The sequence below is a fragment of the Ranitomeya imitator genome, chromosome 8 (assembly GCF_032444005.1).
Source record: "Ranitomeya imitator isolate aRanImi1 chromosome 8, aRanImi1.pri, whole genome shotgun sequence".
In the NCBI taxonomy this organism is placed as follows: Eukaryota; Metazoa; Chordata; class Amphibia; order Anura; family Dendrobatidae; genus Ranitomeya; species Ranitomeya imitator.
This window is the reverse complement of record NC_091289.1, coordinates 106,610,303-106,625,399: the sequence shown is the minus strand read 5'-3', so window position 1 is coordinate 106,625,399 and position 15,097 is coordinate 106,610,303. Positions and strand designations below refer to the sequence as shown.

Genomic DNA, 15,097 nt, shown 5'->3' with positions numbered 1-15,097 from the left:
CCCAAAGGAAAAGGCAGCCCCCCGCATATAATGACTGTTAGCAAGATGAAAAGACAAACGTAGGGATGAAATAGATTCAGCAAAGTGAGGCCCGATATTCTAGATAGAGCGAGGATAGCAAAGAGAACTTTGCAGTCTACAAAAAACCCTAAAGCAAAAAACCACGCAAAGGGGGCAAAAAGACCCACCGTGCCGAACTAACGGCACGGCGGTACACCCTTTGCGTTTCAGAGCTTCCAGCAAAACGAATAGACAAGCTGGACAGAAAAAGTAGCAACAAAAGCAAAGAAGCACTTATCTAAGCAGAGCAGCAGGCCACAGGAAAGATCCAGAAGCTCAGATCCAACACTGGAACATTGTCAAGGAGCAAGGAAGACAGAATCAGGCGGAGTTAAATAACAAAGCAGCCAACGAGCTCACCAGAACACCTGAGGGAGGAAGCTCAGAAGCTGCAGTACCACTTGTGACCACAGGAGTGAATTCAGCCACAGAATTCACAACAGATGAAGCCATGTGCTTTCTTTTCTAGAAAGTTTTCGCCTGCTGAGCGCAATGATGATGTTGGTAATCGAGAGTTGTTGGCCATGAAGTGGGCATTCGAGGAGTGGCGTCATTGGCTTGAAGGAGCCAAGCATCGCGTGGTGGTCTTGACGGATCACAAGAATTTGACTTATCTCGAGTCTGCCAAATGGTTGAATCCTAGACAGGCTCGTTGGTCGCTATTTTTCTCCCGCTTTGATTTTGTGGTTTCGTACCTTCCAGGCTCTAAGAATGTGAAGGCTGATGCCCTGTCAAGGAGTTTTGTGCCCGACTCTCCGGGTGTTCCTGAGCCGGCGGGTATTCTCAAAGAGGGGGCAATTTTGTCTGCCATCTCCCCTGATTTGCGGCGGGTGCTGCAAAAATTTCAGGCTGATAGACCTGACCGTTGCCCAGCGGAGAAACTGTTTGTCCCTGATAATGGACTAGTAGAGTTATCTCTGAGGTTCATTGTTCGGTGTTGGCTGGTCATCCTGGAATCTTTGGTACCAGAGATTTGGTGGCTAGATCCTTTTGGTGGCCGTCTTTGTCGCGGGATGTGCGTTCTTTTGTGCAGTCCTGTGGGACTTGTGCTTGGGCTAAGCCCTGCTGTTCTCGTGCCAGTGGGTTGCTTTTGCCCTTGCCGGTCCCAAAGAGGCCCTGGACGCATATCTCTATGGATTTTATTTTGGATCTCCCTGTCTCTCAAAAGATGTCGGTCATTTGGGTGGTTTGTGATCGCTTCTCTAAAATGGTCCATTTGGTACCCTTGTCTAAATTGCCTTCCTCCTCTGATTTGGTGCCATTGTTTTTCCAGCATGTGGTTCGTTTACATGGCATTCCGGAGAACATCGTTTCGGACAGAAGTTCCCAGTTTGTTTCGAAGTTTTGGCGAGCCTTTTGTGCTAGGATGGGCATTGATTTGTCTTTTTCCTCGGCTTTCCATCCTCAGACAAATGGCCAAACTGAACGAACTAATCAGACTTTGGAAACATATCTGAGATGCTTTGTTTCTGCTGATCAGGATGATTGGGTGTCCTTTTTGCCTTTGGCTGAGTTCGCCCTTAATAATCGGGCCAGCTCGGCTACTTTGGTTTCGCTGTTTTTCTGCAATTCTGGTTTCCATCCTCGTTTCTCTTCAGGGCAGGTTGAGTCTTCGGACTGTCCTGGTGTAGATACTGTGGTGGATAGGTTGCAGCAGATTTGGACTCATGTGGTGGACAATTTAACATTGTCCCAGGAGAAGGCTCAACGTTTCGCTAACCGCCGGCGCTGTGTGGGTCCCCGACTTCGTGTTGGGGATTTGGTTTGGTTGTCGTCTCGTTATGTTCCTCTGAAGGTTTCCTCTCCTAAGTTTAAGCCTCGTTTCATTGGTCCATATAGGATTTCTGAGGTTCTCAATCCAGTGTCGTTTTGTTTGACCCTTCCAGCTTCTTTTGCCATCCATAATGTATTCCATAGGTCGTTGTTGCGGAGATACGTGGCGCCTGTGGTTCCATCCGTTGATCCTCCTGCCCCGGTGTTGGTTGAGGGGGAGTTGGAGTATGTGGTGGAGAAGATTTTGGATTCTCGTATTTCGAGACGGAAACTCCAGTACCTGGTCAAGTGGAAGGGTTATGGTCAGGAAGATAATTCCTGGGTCTTTGCCTCCGATGTTCATGCTGCCGATCTGGTTCGTGCCTTTCATTTGGCTCATCCTGGTCGGCCTGGGGGCTCTGGTGAGGGTTCGGTGACCCCTCCTCAAGGGGGGGTACTGTTGTGAATTCTGTTGTCAAGCTCCCTCCTGTGGTCATGAATGGTACTTCGGCTGGTTCTGTCCATGGGCTGCCTCTGTTGGTTGTGAGTGAGGCTGCGGCTTCTGAGTTTCCTTCCACAGGTGACGAGGTTAATTCGTTAGCTGGCTGCTCTATTTAACTCCACTTAGATCTTTGCTCCATGCCACCTGTCAATGTTCCAGTATTGGTCTAGTTCACTCCTGGATCGTTCTTGTGACCTGTCTTCCCAGCAGAAGCTAAGTTCCTGCTTGTTTTTCTTTAGTTTGCTATTTTCTGTCTAGCTTGCTATTTTGATTTTTGTCTTGCTTGCTGGAAGCTCTGGGACGCAGAGGGAGCGCCTCCGCACCGTGAGTCGGTGCGGAGGGTCTTTTGCGCCCTCTGCGTGGTCTTTTTGTAGTTTTTTGTGCTGACCGCAAAATTACCTTTCCTATCCTCAGTCTGTTCAGTAAGTCGGGCCTCACTTTGCTAAATCTATTTAATCTCTGTGTTTGTATTTTCATCTTTACTCACAGTCATTATATGTGGGGGGCTGCCTTTTCCTTTGGGGAATTTCTCTGAGGCAGGGTAGGCTTATTTTTCTATCTTCAGGGCTAGCTAGTTCCTTAGGCTGTGTCGAGTTGCATAGGGAGCGTTAGGAGCAATCCACGGCTATTTCTAGTGTGTGTGATAGGATTAGGGATTGCGGTCAGCAGAGTTCCCACGTCTCAGAGCTCGTCCTATATTATTTGTAACTATCAGGTCATTCCGTATGCTCTTAACCACCAGGTCCATTATTGTCCTTACCACCAGGTCATAACAAATGACTCTATATAATATATAAGTTTCACTTTTTGTATTGAAGAACTGAAATTAACTTTTTGATGATATGCTAATTTTGTGAGAAGCACTTGTATGTGCAAAAAGAAAAGCACAATATACCGTACTTTCTTACATTTTTTTATCATGAAGGACAAAAACTGTCCTGTTAAAGGAAAGAGGCAGCTGTATGTTGTAGAAAATAAAAAAAGGTTCTTTGTTCCCGCTACTTGGGTAAAAATCTTCAAAATTTTATTCCAATAATTAAAACATGACAATAGACATTCTCCAAGACCGCACCATATGTGCACACAGGGATAGCAGGCGACGCGTTTCGATCGGAACAGCGATCTTTATCAAAGAGCTGGAACAAAGAACCTTTTTTTTTTCTGTTACATTTCGTCGCATCAGTACGGAGTTCTCGTGCACCTGTAATGTGGTGAGCTGGCTTCATTTTCCTTTTGTACCTTAAGCTGTATGTTGTGCAGTTGTTTTTTTTTATTTAATACTTGTATTGATGGAAATTTACTTGTATTGATGGAAATTTTTCTTTGTCTTCACCCTCCCTCCTTCATAGCCATATGAATGATAATTTATAATACATAAGTTGTATTTTTTAGGCACAGTTTTGCCATTCAGATATGCAAGCATTTGTATATTAATGTGAACTTTTATTACGATTTAAATGCAGAAAAAAAAACAATTGCACCATTTGTATTGACGTGAGTTCCTGATCACCATAAATGATGTATTCATGCCATTGTATGACATAATTAATGTTTTAGTTATCTACTGGATTGTAGAGCTTTTTATTAAGTTTATTACAAATTCGTCATTACAGTATTGTGTTATATTGATTTGCACCTTTTTTTATTAATAACTTTTTGGAAAAAATCTTCAACTTTTACTCTTCCACTTTTTACCTATAGAGTACTGTCATTATAGAGATACAGTGGGGCAAAAAAGTATTTAGTCAGTCAGCAATAGTGCAAGTTCCACCACTTAAAAAGATGAGAGGCGTCTGTAATTTACATCATAGGTAGACCTCAACTATGGGAGACAAACTGAGAAAAAAAAAATCCAGAAAATCACATTGTCTGTTTTTTTAACATTTTATTTGCATATTATGGTGGAAAATAAGTATTTGGTCAGCAATAAAATTTCATCTCAATACTTTGTAATATATCCTTTGTTGGCAATGACAGAGGTCAATCGTTTTCTGTAAGTCTTCACAAGGTTGCCACACACTGTTGTTGGTATGTTGGCCCATTCCTCCATGCAGATCTCCTCTAGAGCAGTGATGTTTTTGGCTTTTCGCTTGGCAATACGGACTTTCAACTCCCTCCAAAGGTTTTCTATAGGGTTGAGATCTGGAGACTGGCTAGGCCACTCCAGGACCTTGAAATGCTTCTTACGAAGCCACTCCTTCGTTGCCCTGGCGGTGTGCTTTGGATCATTGTCATGTTGAAAGACCCAGCCACGTTTCATCTTCAATGCCCTTGCTGATGGAAGGAGGTTTGCACTCAAAATCTCACAATACATGGCCCCATTCATTCTTTCATGTACCCGGATCAGTCGTCCTGGCCCCTTTGCAGAGAAACAGCCCCAAAGCATGATGTTTCCACCACCATGCTTTACAGTAGGTATGGTGTTTGATGGATGCAACTCAGTATTCTTTTTCCTCCAAACACGACAAGTTGTGTTTCTACCAAACAGTTCCAGTTTGGTTTCATCAGACCATAGGACATTCTCCCAAAACTCCTCTGGATTAATCCAAATGCTCTCTAGCAAACTTCAGACGGGCCCGGAGATGTACTGACTTAAGCAGTGGGACACGTCTGTCACTGCAGGATCTGAGTCCATGGTGGCGTAGTGTGTTACTTATGGTAGGCCTTGTTACATTGGTCCCAGCTCTCTGCAGTTCATTCACTAGGTCCCCCCGCGTGGTTCTGGGATTTTTGCTCACCGTTCTTGTGATCATTCTGACCCCACGGGGTGGGATTTTGCGTGGAGCCCCAGATCGAGGGAGATTATCAGTGGTCTTGTATGTCTTCCATTTTCTAATTATTGCTCCCACTGTTGATTTCTTCACTCCAAGCTGGTTGGCTATTGCAGATTCAGTCTTCCCAGCCTGGTGCAGGGCTACAATTTTGTTTCTGGTGTCCTTTGACAGCTCTTTGGTCTTCACCATAGTGGAGTTTGGAGTCAGACTGTTTGAGGGTGTGCACAGGTGTCTTTTTATACTGATAACAAGTTTAAACAGGTGCCATTACTACAGGTAATGAGTGGAGGAAAGAGGAGACTCTTAAAGAAGAAGTTACAGGTCTGTGAGAGCCAGAAATCTTGATTGTTTTTTTCTGACCAAATACTTATTTTCCACCATAATATGCAAAAAAAATGATAAAAAAACAGACAATGTGATTTTCTGGATTTTTTTTTTCTCAGTTTGTCTCCCATAGTTGAGGTCTACCTATGATGTAAATTACAGACGCCTCTCATCTTTTTAAGTGGTGGAACTTGCACTATTGCTGACTGACTAAATACTTTTTTGCCCCACTGTATATCTGTATTCCCCTAGCAAAGAATACTATGGAGGTCTGACTACTTGGAGAGTTAGGGGAAGACGGCAGCGAGAGCCCTCTATAAAACAGTACTGTAAGTGCAGAGTTGCGTCCCCAGTCAGATGGCATGGTACTAGAGACCACCGCTGATCTGAGGGCCCCAGGGGGTATACCTGTGCAGTTGCTCTCCAGTATTGTCCAAATGTCTCCCCTTTGTAAAGACAATGCGGTGTGCAATAGGTAGACTACACTTCTGTAAATGGTTTAATTCTATAAAAATACACGCAAACTCTTCTTTGTACTCTATGCTAACATTACATATGTTTGACATATTTGATGCATAGTTGTAAAAGTGTGCCAAAGGTTACCATATCCTTTTAGTCCTGTGGTGCTATCTGTCCGATGTCTGGCCTATGATCACTGAATAGCTGCATTCACCAGTATGAGCACTCAGTGATGCGGCGGAGTAAGAAAACAGGAAGCGGCATGTGCATGTAGTACATTCCTGCTGCTGTACGGAGCCGATCAATGGCGCTATTATTAAGGCAGAGCCGGGAACATATAGTGACACCTGTATTCCTGGAATTACACTGCTGAATGGGTGGATGTAGGTCGGCAGCTTTAGCTGGGCAATGCTGTTACCATAAACACTGTATACGGCTTAAGGTTAATGGTATCGTTACCGTAGTATGTGAGCGATAGTACAGTAATTATAGAAATTCATGTCTAAGAATATAATCATTTTCTTATGTAACCATCCATGATAATTTACTTAATAGGGCCCTTAATGAAAGTCAAATTAAGACGCTGAATATAGATGTCTTACCGGGATATCAAGACCCCTACTCTGGGAGAACGCTGACCAGGGGTGAAATTGGATGCTTTCTCAGCCATTACTATGTTTGGAAAGAGGTGAGAGAATAAACTGCTGAGAAATCTCCCACAGGAACAAAGAGATCGTTTGTAGGACACTTATTAGGCCTCATGCAAATGACTGTTTTGAGTTGTTTGCATGTGGTTAATTTTATTTTACTTTGCAACATAGAGACCATGTTGGTCATATTAGGCAACACACATATCAATATGGCTGTATGAACAGACAGTGGCCTGTGCTGCATGCTCCCTCACATGACACGGGAAATCTGCCCTTGAGCCTGAAATATATATGCAATATAAATTCCTAATTCACAATCACATGACTTGTGTAATACAGATCATTGTTATAATATTTATGTGAAAAAATGTACATATGTACATATGTAAATAGGAAAATAACGATTACCACCCAATATAAATAACCATCCTAATCAGTAGTACTCATCTCCACATCTCTCTATCTCCTGCACTGAAGACTTGCTTTAAGTTTTCCAAAAATCTTTACACACCTGACAGAAATAAAATTAATTTTCACTTTCAATGAAAGAACAGGTTACAGATGATGCCCATATTAGTCTATGAAGATCATGAAGTTGCTCCTTCCTGTGCATGTAGAAGAAAGAGATGTAGAGCAGGATATCCTGTTCCATCTGTGTTTATTTTAAAGAAACACTCTTAATATATTGCAATCATCATTTCATATGGCACTGTTCATTTTGCCTTTCTACTGTTGTGAATGAGCCATAATACTCACACGGGGATGAAAAAAACAGTAGAGATGTTAAACCTGCACACCACAGTTTCCCATACAGACTAGGCAAATACCTAACTTGACCCTGATTTGTCCCTGCCTTACCACGGAGGTTGGTACCTTAAAATTACACAATGTCGCCCTCACTCAACATTGGGTGACCTTGAGTGTACTTAACTGCACTCTCACCTAAACACAGAGTGTAACCCAAAACAACAACAATAACAAGATAATCCTTCACTGGGTAGCTAGAACTATAATAATTCATCTAACTTGAAATATAGCCAGCAAAGACAGACTGCATGTGTCAGAAGAGTATATATAGCCCCTCCCAAGATATGATAGGACAAACCAAATGAATAAGTGAAAACACCTGTAGAAAAGAAAAACAGCAAAGCAAAAGAAAGACAAAAGCATTATCAGCAGTTGGATAGAGACAACACAGGCTGTGGTGCAACAGAGTGGGAAAGCGACCACACAGCCAGAGGTCACTGGATCGAGCCATGGAATCAATATATGACAGTACCCCTCCTTCTACAAGGGGACACAGGACCCTCAGAAACTACCATCCTCTGAGAACTCTGATGTAACTTTCTTATTAAGCGATCCACAAGAAGATACTCCGAATTAACCCAGTTAATCTTCCAGACTGTCACCCCTCCATTTGATGAGATACTGCAAATGGCGTCTGACCCACCTGGATCCTAGAACTCTCTATTTTATACTCCTGATCCCCCTCTAGGTCCACCTCAATAATGTCCTGGGGACCCGATGTCTCTTCAAATCTCTTTAAAAGGGAAAAATGGAAGGAGTTGTTTATTTTCCAAGCTACAGGGAGTTGAAGCTTAACCGTCATGGGATTCAAATTTTTTAATAAATTTTGAAGTAATCCTGTAAGGACCTACAAATTTGGAGGCAAACTTTCTAGCAGCCACTTTAAAATGTACATTTTTCCAGGGTAACCACACAATCTCCCCCACACTAAAGACAGGAGCCTTTCCACGCCTGCAGTCTGCTCTATTTTTGTCCTGATCACTATTCTCTAAAAGACCTCTTTCAACTTCTCTCCATACGTTTAACAATTGGGATAGAAATTTCTCCTCTTCTGGGATGGAGGACTGCAACCCTGAAAAATTCCCAAATACTGGATGCAGATCCCCACTACATAAAAAGGCAGGTTCCCAGTAGATGTGGATGTACAGTCATTTACAGGAACCTCAGTAAAGGGCAGAAACTCTACCCAGTGTTCCTGACTGGAAGAGACAAGAACACCTCAAATATTGCTCTATACCTTGGTTCATCCACTCAGTCTGTTTATTAGTCTCGGAATGGTACCCTGAGGAAAATGACAATTTGATACCCAATCTGAAGGAAAAACTACACCAAAAGCTAGCCAAAAACTGAACCTCTCTATTGGAAATAATGTACTTTGGGTACGTCATGAAGATTAACAGTATGAGAAATGACCAACATAGCTAGGCTTTTAGCAGTGTGCAACATTTTAAGTGGAATATGTTAGTAATACCTGCAGTGCACGCAATCGTTCTCCTCTAGCTTCCAGACTGTTCCGCCAGTCTGTCCACGCTAGGGGCACAGCTATTGTACACTTGGGTGGTGTCGCACGTAACAGAATCAAATGAACCATCTTGCTGAAATGGTCCAACATCACCCACAAAACAGTATTAATGCCCAAATTAGGTAAATCAGTGACAAAATCCATGGACAAGTAGTTTCATGGTTGTGACAGGATTTCATTAGGAAAAAGATAACTTGCTGGGGTCTGATGAGAAGCTCTATAGACCTTGCTTAAACTCTTCATTTACGAACATACTAATCAACATCCTTGCAAGCATTCTGCCCCCAAAATAACCTAGAAAGAGATCTCCAAGTGGCAGAAGAACACAGATGCCCGGCTAAAACTGTGGATCTCCACAGAGTAAAGACAAAATAATGACTAATTGTTGACTCTCGAACCCAGAGGGTACTGAACGTAAATGGAAGTATAATTTACATGGAGCAGAAAAAAACGAAAATTTCTATCACCGTCAAAGCAATCTGGTAATTTTACCTTAAGTTTCAATATGGTCACCAGAAGTGGCTAAACATGCATTCAGCTGTTGGTCCCTAATCTCTGCAATCTCCAGGGACAAGGTTTATAGATGTGCGGCCAAGGCGCAAGCCCGCTTCATAAGGATGCCCCAGAACATACTAAATGGGGGGCTATAATGTTATTATAATGTAATGACTGAGCCCTAACACTCGCGTGGCGATGTAGAAACCATGGGAGATGTTAAACCTGCATGCCACAGGTTCCAATACAGACTACTCAAATCCATAAATTGATCCTGATTTATACAATGTGATTTTCTGGATTTTATTTTTGATATTGTATCTCTCAATGTTAAAATTAACCTACCCTTAAAATTATAGACTGTTCATGTCTTTGTCAGTGGGCAAACTTGCAAAATCAGCAAGGGATCAAATACTTATTTTCCCCACTGTATATTAAGAGGATAAAAAGTTTGATGGGAGTGTTTTCTTAACAACAGTAGTATGGAGAACATTAGCAGAAATGAGCAATGCTACTATAAATCTAGAACTGGTTTGAGATTACTAGAAGGAACAGCAAAATCTCTGTGTGCCTTTGCCTTTCTCTTGGTATGCTTTCTCCCACTCCTCAATCCATAGACTTTTATGATCAGCAACTGTAACCAAATCTCTTAGAAGGTAGGCAGGAGGAGGAGGTTTGATAAATTGAGAAAGTGTTTTATTGTAGATATATTAAGATAATTTGATATTAAGATATATTACAACATTTCTTATCGTCACTTGTAATTTTCATTTATTCGAAGTTGTGTAAAATTGGAGGGACACTAAGTAAAATGCTGAGGCATAACTGATGCGCAGAGAGAAAAGGGAGAGCACTCCTAAGTGCAATATCCCCTGTGATCAAAGAATGTGAGTGAGTAGGGGGCACAACACTAAACAAAACAGGCAATGTCTCCACTCTCAAAGGCTGCAGCTGCTTCCATGAAGTCCTGACAGAAGCCATCAGGTCTCATTATAAATTAGCTTCAGAGTAAGAATGACGGTTATGGTGAGCACTGCCGGTGAGGAGGAGGTCAGAGGTGGTGTATATAAGCAGGTATTTACTCAAACACCGTATTTCGGAGCAGATCTGGCTCCTTTATCAGGTACATCTTCCCTCATGATGAAATAGCCAGATCTGCTCCGAAACACGTTGTTGGAATAAATATCTGCTTATATACACCACCTCTGACCTCCTCACTGGCAGCACTCTCTGTGACCGCGATTCTTACTCTGAAGCTAATTGACACATAACTGATGTAACTATTGAGCTAGATGCACACTCATTTGTATTTCATATCCTATCCAACACCATGTTCTTCCATGAGAAATTATTCTTTAACTGACCATTTCATTCCAGGTGGTTGACCGTGGTCTTGAGAAGACTCTGGTGATAGAAGATGATGTGCGATTTGAGTATCAGTTCAGGAGTAAACTTGTAAAACTCATGAATGACATTGAAACAGTTGCTTTAGATTGGGATTTAATGTAAGTATCTGTAGCTATAATACTTATAAGGTGATATTGATAACCATGTATGTGTAGAATGAGGAATGTAAGGACAAAAGTAAGATAATACCAGCAGCACATCTTATAATAATATTTATTTTTATATAGCGCTAACATATTCCTCAGCGCTTTACAGTTTTGCACACATTATCATCGCTGTCCCCAATGGGGCTCACAATCTAGAACCCCTATCAGTATGTTTTTGGAATTTGGGAAGAAACCGGAGTACCCGGAGGAAACCCACGAAAACACGGGGAGAACATACAAACTCCTTGCAGATGTTGTCCTGGCTGGGATTTGAAGCCAGGACCCCAGCGCTGCAAGGCTGCAGTTCTATCCACTGAGCCACCGTGCTGCAAATTTAAGCTCAATAGAAGTAGCTAGGTTCACATTGCGTTAGTGCAATCCATTTAGCGGATATGCTAACGGATTGTACTAACGCAATGTCCAAAAAGGGACTGCGTTTGGCAATCCCGCTAGCGCAGATGCCCGATCTGCGCTAGCGAAGAACGGACCCTGAGCGCTGCAAGCAGCGTTCGAGGTCCGTCCGAAACTAACGGCACATCGCTGACGCATGCCGAAAAAGGCATACGTTAGCGATGCGTTAGCGATCCGTTAGCACATTGCAGTCAATGGGTGCGCTAACAGATCCGTTACATAGCGTTAATTGCGCCAATTTCACCATGTAACGGATTCCGTTAGCGGACACCCACTAACGCAATGTGAACCTAGCCTTAGTGTTAAATTCTATTACATGTGAGAAAGAGGTTGTCCACTTTTGTTTCCAAATGGCTCAGAAATGTTTAAAGTAATATAAGCAATAACACTCACCTCACCAAGCCCCTGCCATACCTGTTTTGATGCTGCACGGTCCCTTGATGGTCTCTGCTTCCTGTTGAATTAGTGATGTCTTGACACAATCAGTCGTCATTACTTTATTATTTTAACCCCTTAGTGACAAGCCAATTTTGTCCTTAATGACCAAGTAAATTTTTACAATTCTGATCACTATCACTTTATAAGGTTACAGCTCTGGAACACTTCAACGGATCCCACTGATTCTGAGATTGTTTTTTCGTGACATATTGTACTTCATGTTAGTGGTAAAATTTCTTTGATATGACTTGCGTTTATTTGTGAAAATTTTTTTAACCTTCAAACTTAATTTTTGTGCCCTTAAATTAGAGAGTTATGTCACGCAAAATAGTTACTGTATTTTTGGACTGTAAGAGACACTTTTTCCTCCCAAAATGTGGAGGAAAATGGGGGATGCATCTTATAGTATGGATGTATTGGCTCTGGCTGTGGTGGAGAGTTAAGGGAGCGGTATCAGAGGAGTAGCGGGTCACAGAGGCAGGAGCAGGCGGCTCCGGCTACTCCTGTGCCCGCTTCTAAAGAGAAATGAATATGCACTGCATTCCACGCCCATGGACGTGGAGGGCAATGAATATTCATTTCATCCTGGTATGATTGATTGATTGATTGATTGATTGGCCCAATCCCATTGCTGGTATGATTGGCCCCCATCCAGTTCCTGGTATCCATGGCCCCATCAGAAAAGATTAAAAAAAAAAAATTACTCTTACCTTCCTCTGCTCCCTCGCAGTCGCAGCGTCCTACTCCGGTGCCAGCAGATGCTTAATGCTTGTAAACAGAGCATGGCAGGGACATCATTCACTGCTCACAAGCAGATCGAGCACAGATGGTAGAATAGAATACTCACCGGGACTGTTCATCGGAGATCGTGGAGAGTATCCATTCCTCTTCAGTAGAGCGCAGTGTCAGCCGCCTGCATCCTGCTGCTGCGGCGGTCACGTGTGCCGATACTTAAGAAAAATGAATATTCAGAATACCGGGAACTGGATGGGGGCCAATCAATCAATCATACTGGGAACTGGATGAAGGCCAATCAATGAATCCTACCAGGAACGGGATGGGGCCAATCAATCATTTCAGAATAAGAATGGGACCATGCATACCAGGATAGGGATGAGAGGACCATTGACCACATTTTTTGCTTAATTTTTTCCCCCTAATTTCCTCCTCTAAAACCAAGGTGCGTCTTATGGTTCAGTGCGTCTTATAGTCTGAAAAATACGGTAATAAATAACATTTCCCACATGTCTATTTTATATCAACACAATTTTGAAAACATAATTTTTTTGTTAGGAAGTTGAAAGTGTTAAAAGTTGACCAGCGAATGCTCATTTTTCCAACAAAATTTACAAAACCATTTTTTTAGGGACCACCTCACATTTGAAGTGAGTTTGGGGGGTTAATATGACAGAAAATACCCAAAAGTGACACCATTCTAAAAACTGCACCCCTCATGGTGCATAAAGCCACATTAAAGAAGTTTATTAACCCTTCAGGTGCTTCACGAGAACTAAAGCAATGTGGAAGGAAAAAATGAACATTTTACTTTTTTCACAAAAAAATTACTTTAGACCCAAACTTTTTTATTTTCACAAGGGTACCAGGAGAAAATGGACCACAAAATTTGTTGTGCAATTTCTTCAGAGTACGCTGATACCCCGTATGTGGGGGAAAGCCACTGTTTGGGCTCAAGAGGGAGGGAACCCTGTTTGACTTTTTGAACGCAAAATTGGCTGGAATCAATGACGGGCGCCATGTCGCGTTTGGAGATCCCCTGTTGTACCTAAACAGTGGAAACCTTCCAATCATAACTCCAACCCTAACACAGTCCTACCCCTGACCCTAATCCCAACCCTAACGCTAACCACAACCCTATTCCCAACCCCAACGCTACCCTAACCCCAAGACCCCAACTGAAATTACAACACAACCTTATCCCCAACATAACCCTAACTCCAACACCACTACCGTAACCCCAACACCACAACCCTAACCCAAACACAGCCCCAACCCTAACCCTAGCCCCAATCCCAACCCTAGCTGTAACTCTAGCCCCAACCCCATCTCTAGTTCTAACCCCAACCCTAGCTCCAACCCTAACCCCAGCTCTAACGCCAACCCTAGCCCCAACCCTAACACTAGTTCTAACCCCAACCCTAACCCTAGCCGCATCCTTAACTCTAGCTCTAACCCCATTTTTTTATTTTGCTACTTTTACCTAAATAAGAGGTTGACAAAGGGGTGGGTGATTTTCTATTTTTTCTTTATTTTGATCACTGTTATAGGGTCTATCACAGTGATCAAAATGAACCAATAGGAAAAATCTCCTTTTGATGCCGGGTACCGGCCAGCACATCTCAGCGGGCGCACTGTGCATGCGCCTGCCATTTTCTTCCAGGAGGAAGACACCGAGGACTGGGGAACAGAGCTGGGGAAAAATGGCGGAGGTACCTTGGGTGGCTCGGGGGACCCCATTTCTCCTCTGGTATGCTAGATACCAGAGGAGAAAGAAATGAATGGGAAATCAGACTTTTTTTTCTTTGCGACGGTGAATAACGGCAATCACAAGACTGGGGTACGCTATAACCTTCTTTCTCAGCACCGTTAAAAAGCGGTGCTGAGGATTAAGTGCCATTAACTGCTGCCGTTAAAAGGCGTATCGGTGGTCGTTAAGGGGATAAACCTTTTTGAGACGTTAAAAAATGTGTAAGGCTACGTTCCCATAATGAGCTTTTGATGAATTTTTGATTCTGCAGAATTTCAGCACCTATTATTTAAATTGGGTAGCTTGTTCTCATTGCGTATTTGTGTGCGTTCTTTTTTACATGCATTTGTATCTAATTTTTAATGCTGCATTTCTTGTCTCTTATTGGTGTGTCATGCTTTAAATGAAGCTGCTTTGTTTTTGATACTTCCTAGTTCGGTTTCGATAAAACTTTATTACTATAATTAGGTGCAGATTACATGCTTTTTTTATTAGTTTACGCTACGGAAACGCACTAAAAACACATGTGCGTTTTTTACCTGCAGATTTTCCACACCTAATGCAAGTCTATGGGGAAAATCTGCATCGAAAGCTAAGCGAATCCTCAACAGAAATTGACATGCGGATTTGAAACATGACCGCAGGTCAGTTTATGTTGAGTAAAAAAAAAGCACAGGGGGCATAAGGTTTCTATAAATTTCATCCACTTTGCTGGAACTGTAACATGCTGCAATTTCACTGCAGCAAAAACACGCAGAGTCAAAAAAGGACCAAAAGCTCACAGTGAGAATATAGCCTTAAAGGATAACCCCTTTAACAATTTGAAGCCAATTACTAACTAGTATAAACAAAAAAATCCCAAAAT

At 42.4% G+C, this 15,097-nt stretch overlaps 1 protein-coding gene across 1 annotated transcript in view; it reads left to right on the top strand.

Moving 5' to 3' along the window:
• The window catches only part of COLGALT2 (collagen beta(1-O)galactosyltransferase 2), a 328,242-nt gene that overhangs the window by 295,358 nt on the left and 17,787 nt on the right, over positions 1-15,097 (top strand). Inside the window, exons 9-10 of the mRNA XM_069737258.1 lie at positions 6,427-6,559; positions 10,723-10,850. Of these exons, the coding sequence (XP_069593359.1) occupies positions 6,427-6,559; positions 10,723-10,850 (261 nt within the window). The remainder of the gene's footprint in view (positions 1-6,426; positions 6,560-10,722; positions 10,851-15,097) is intronic.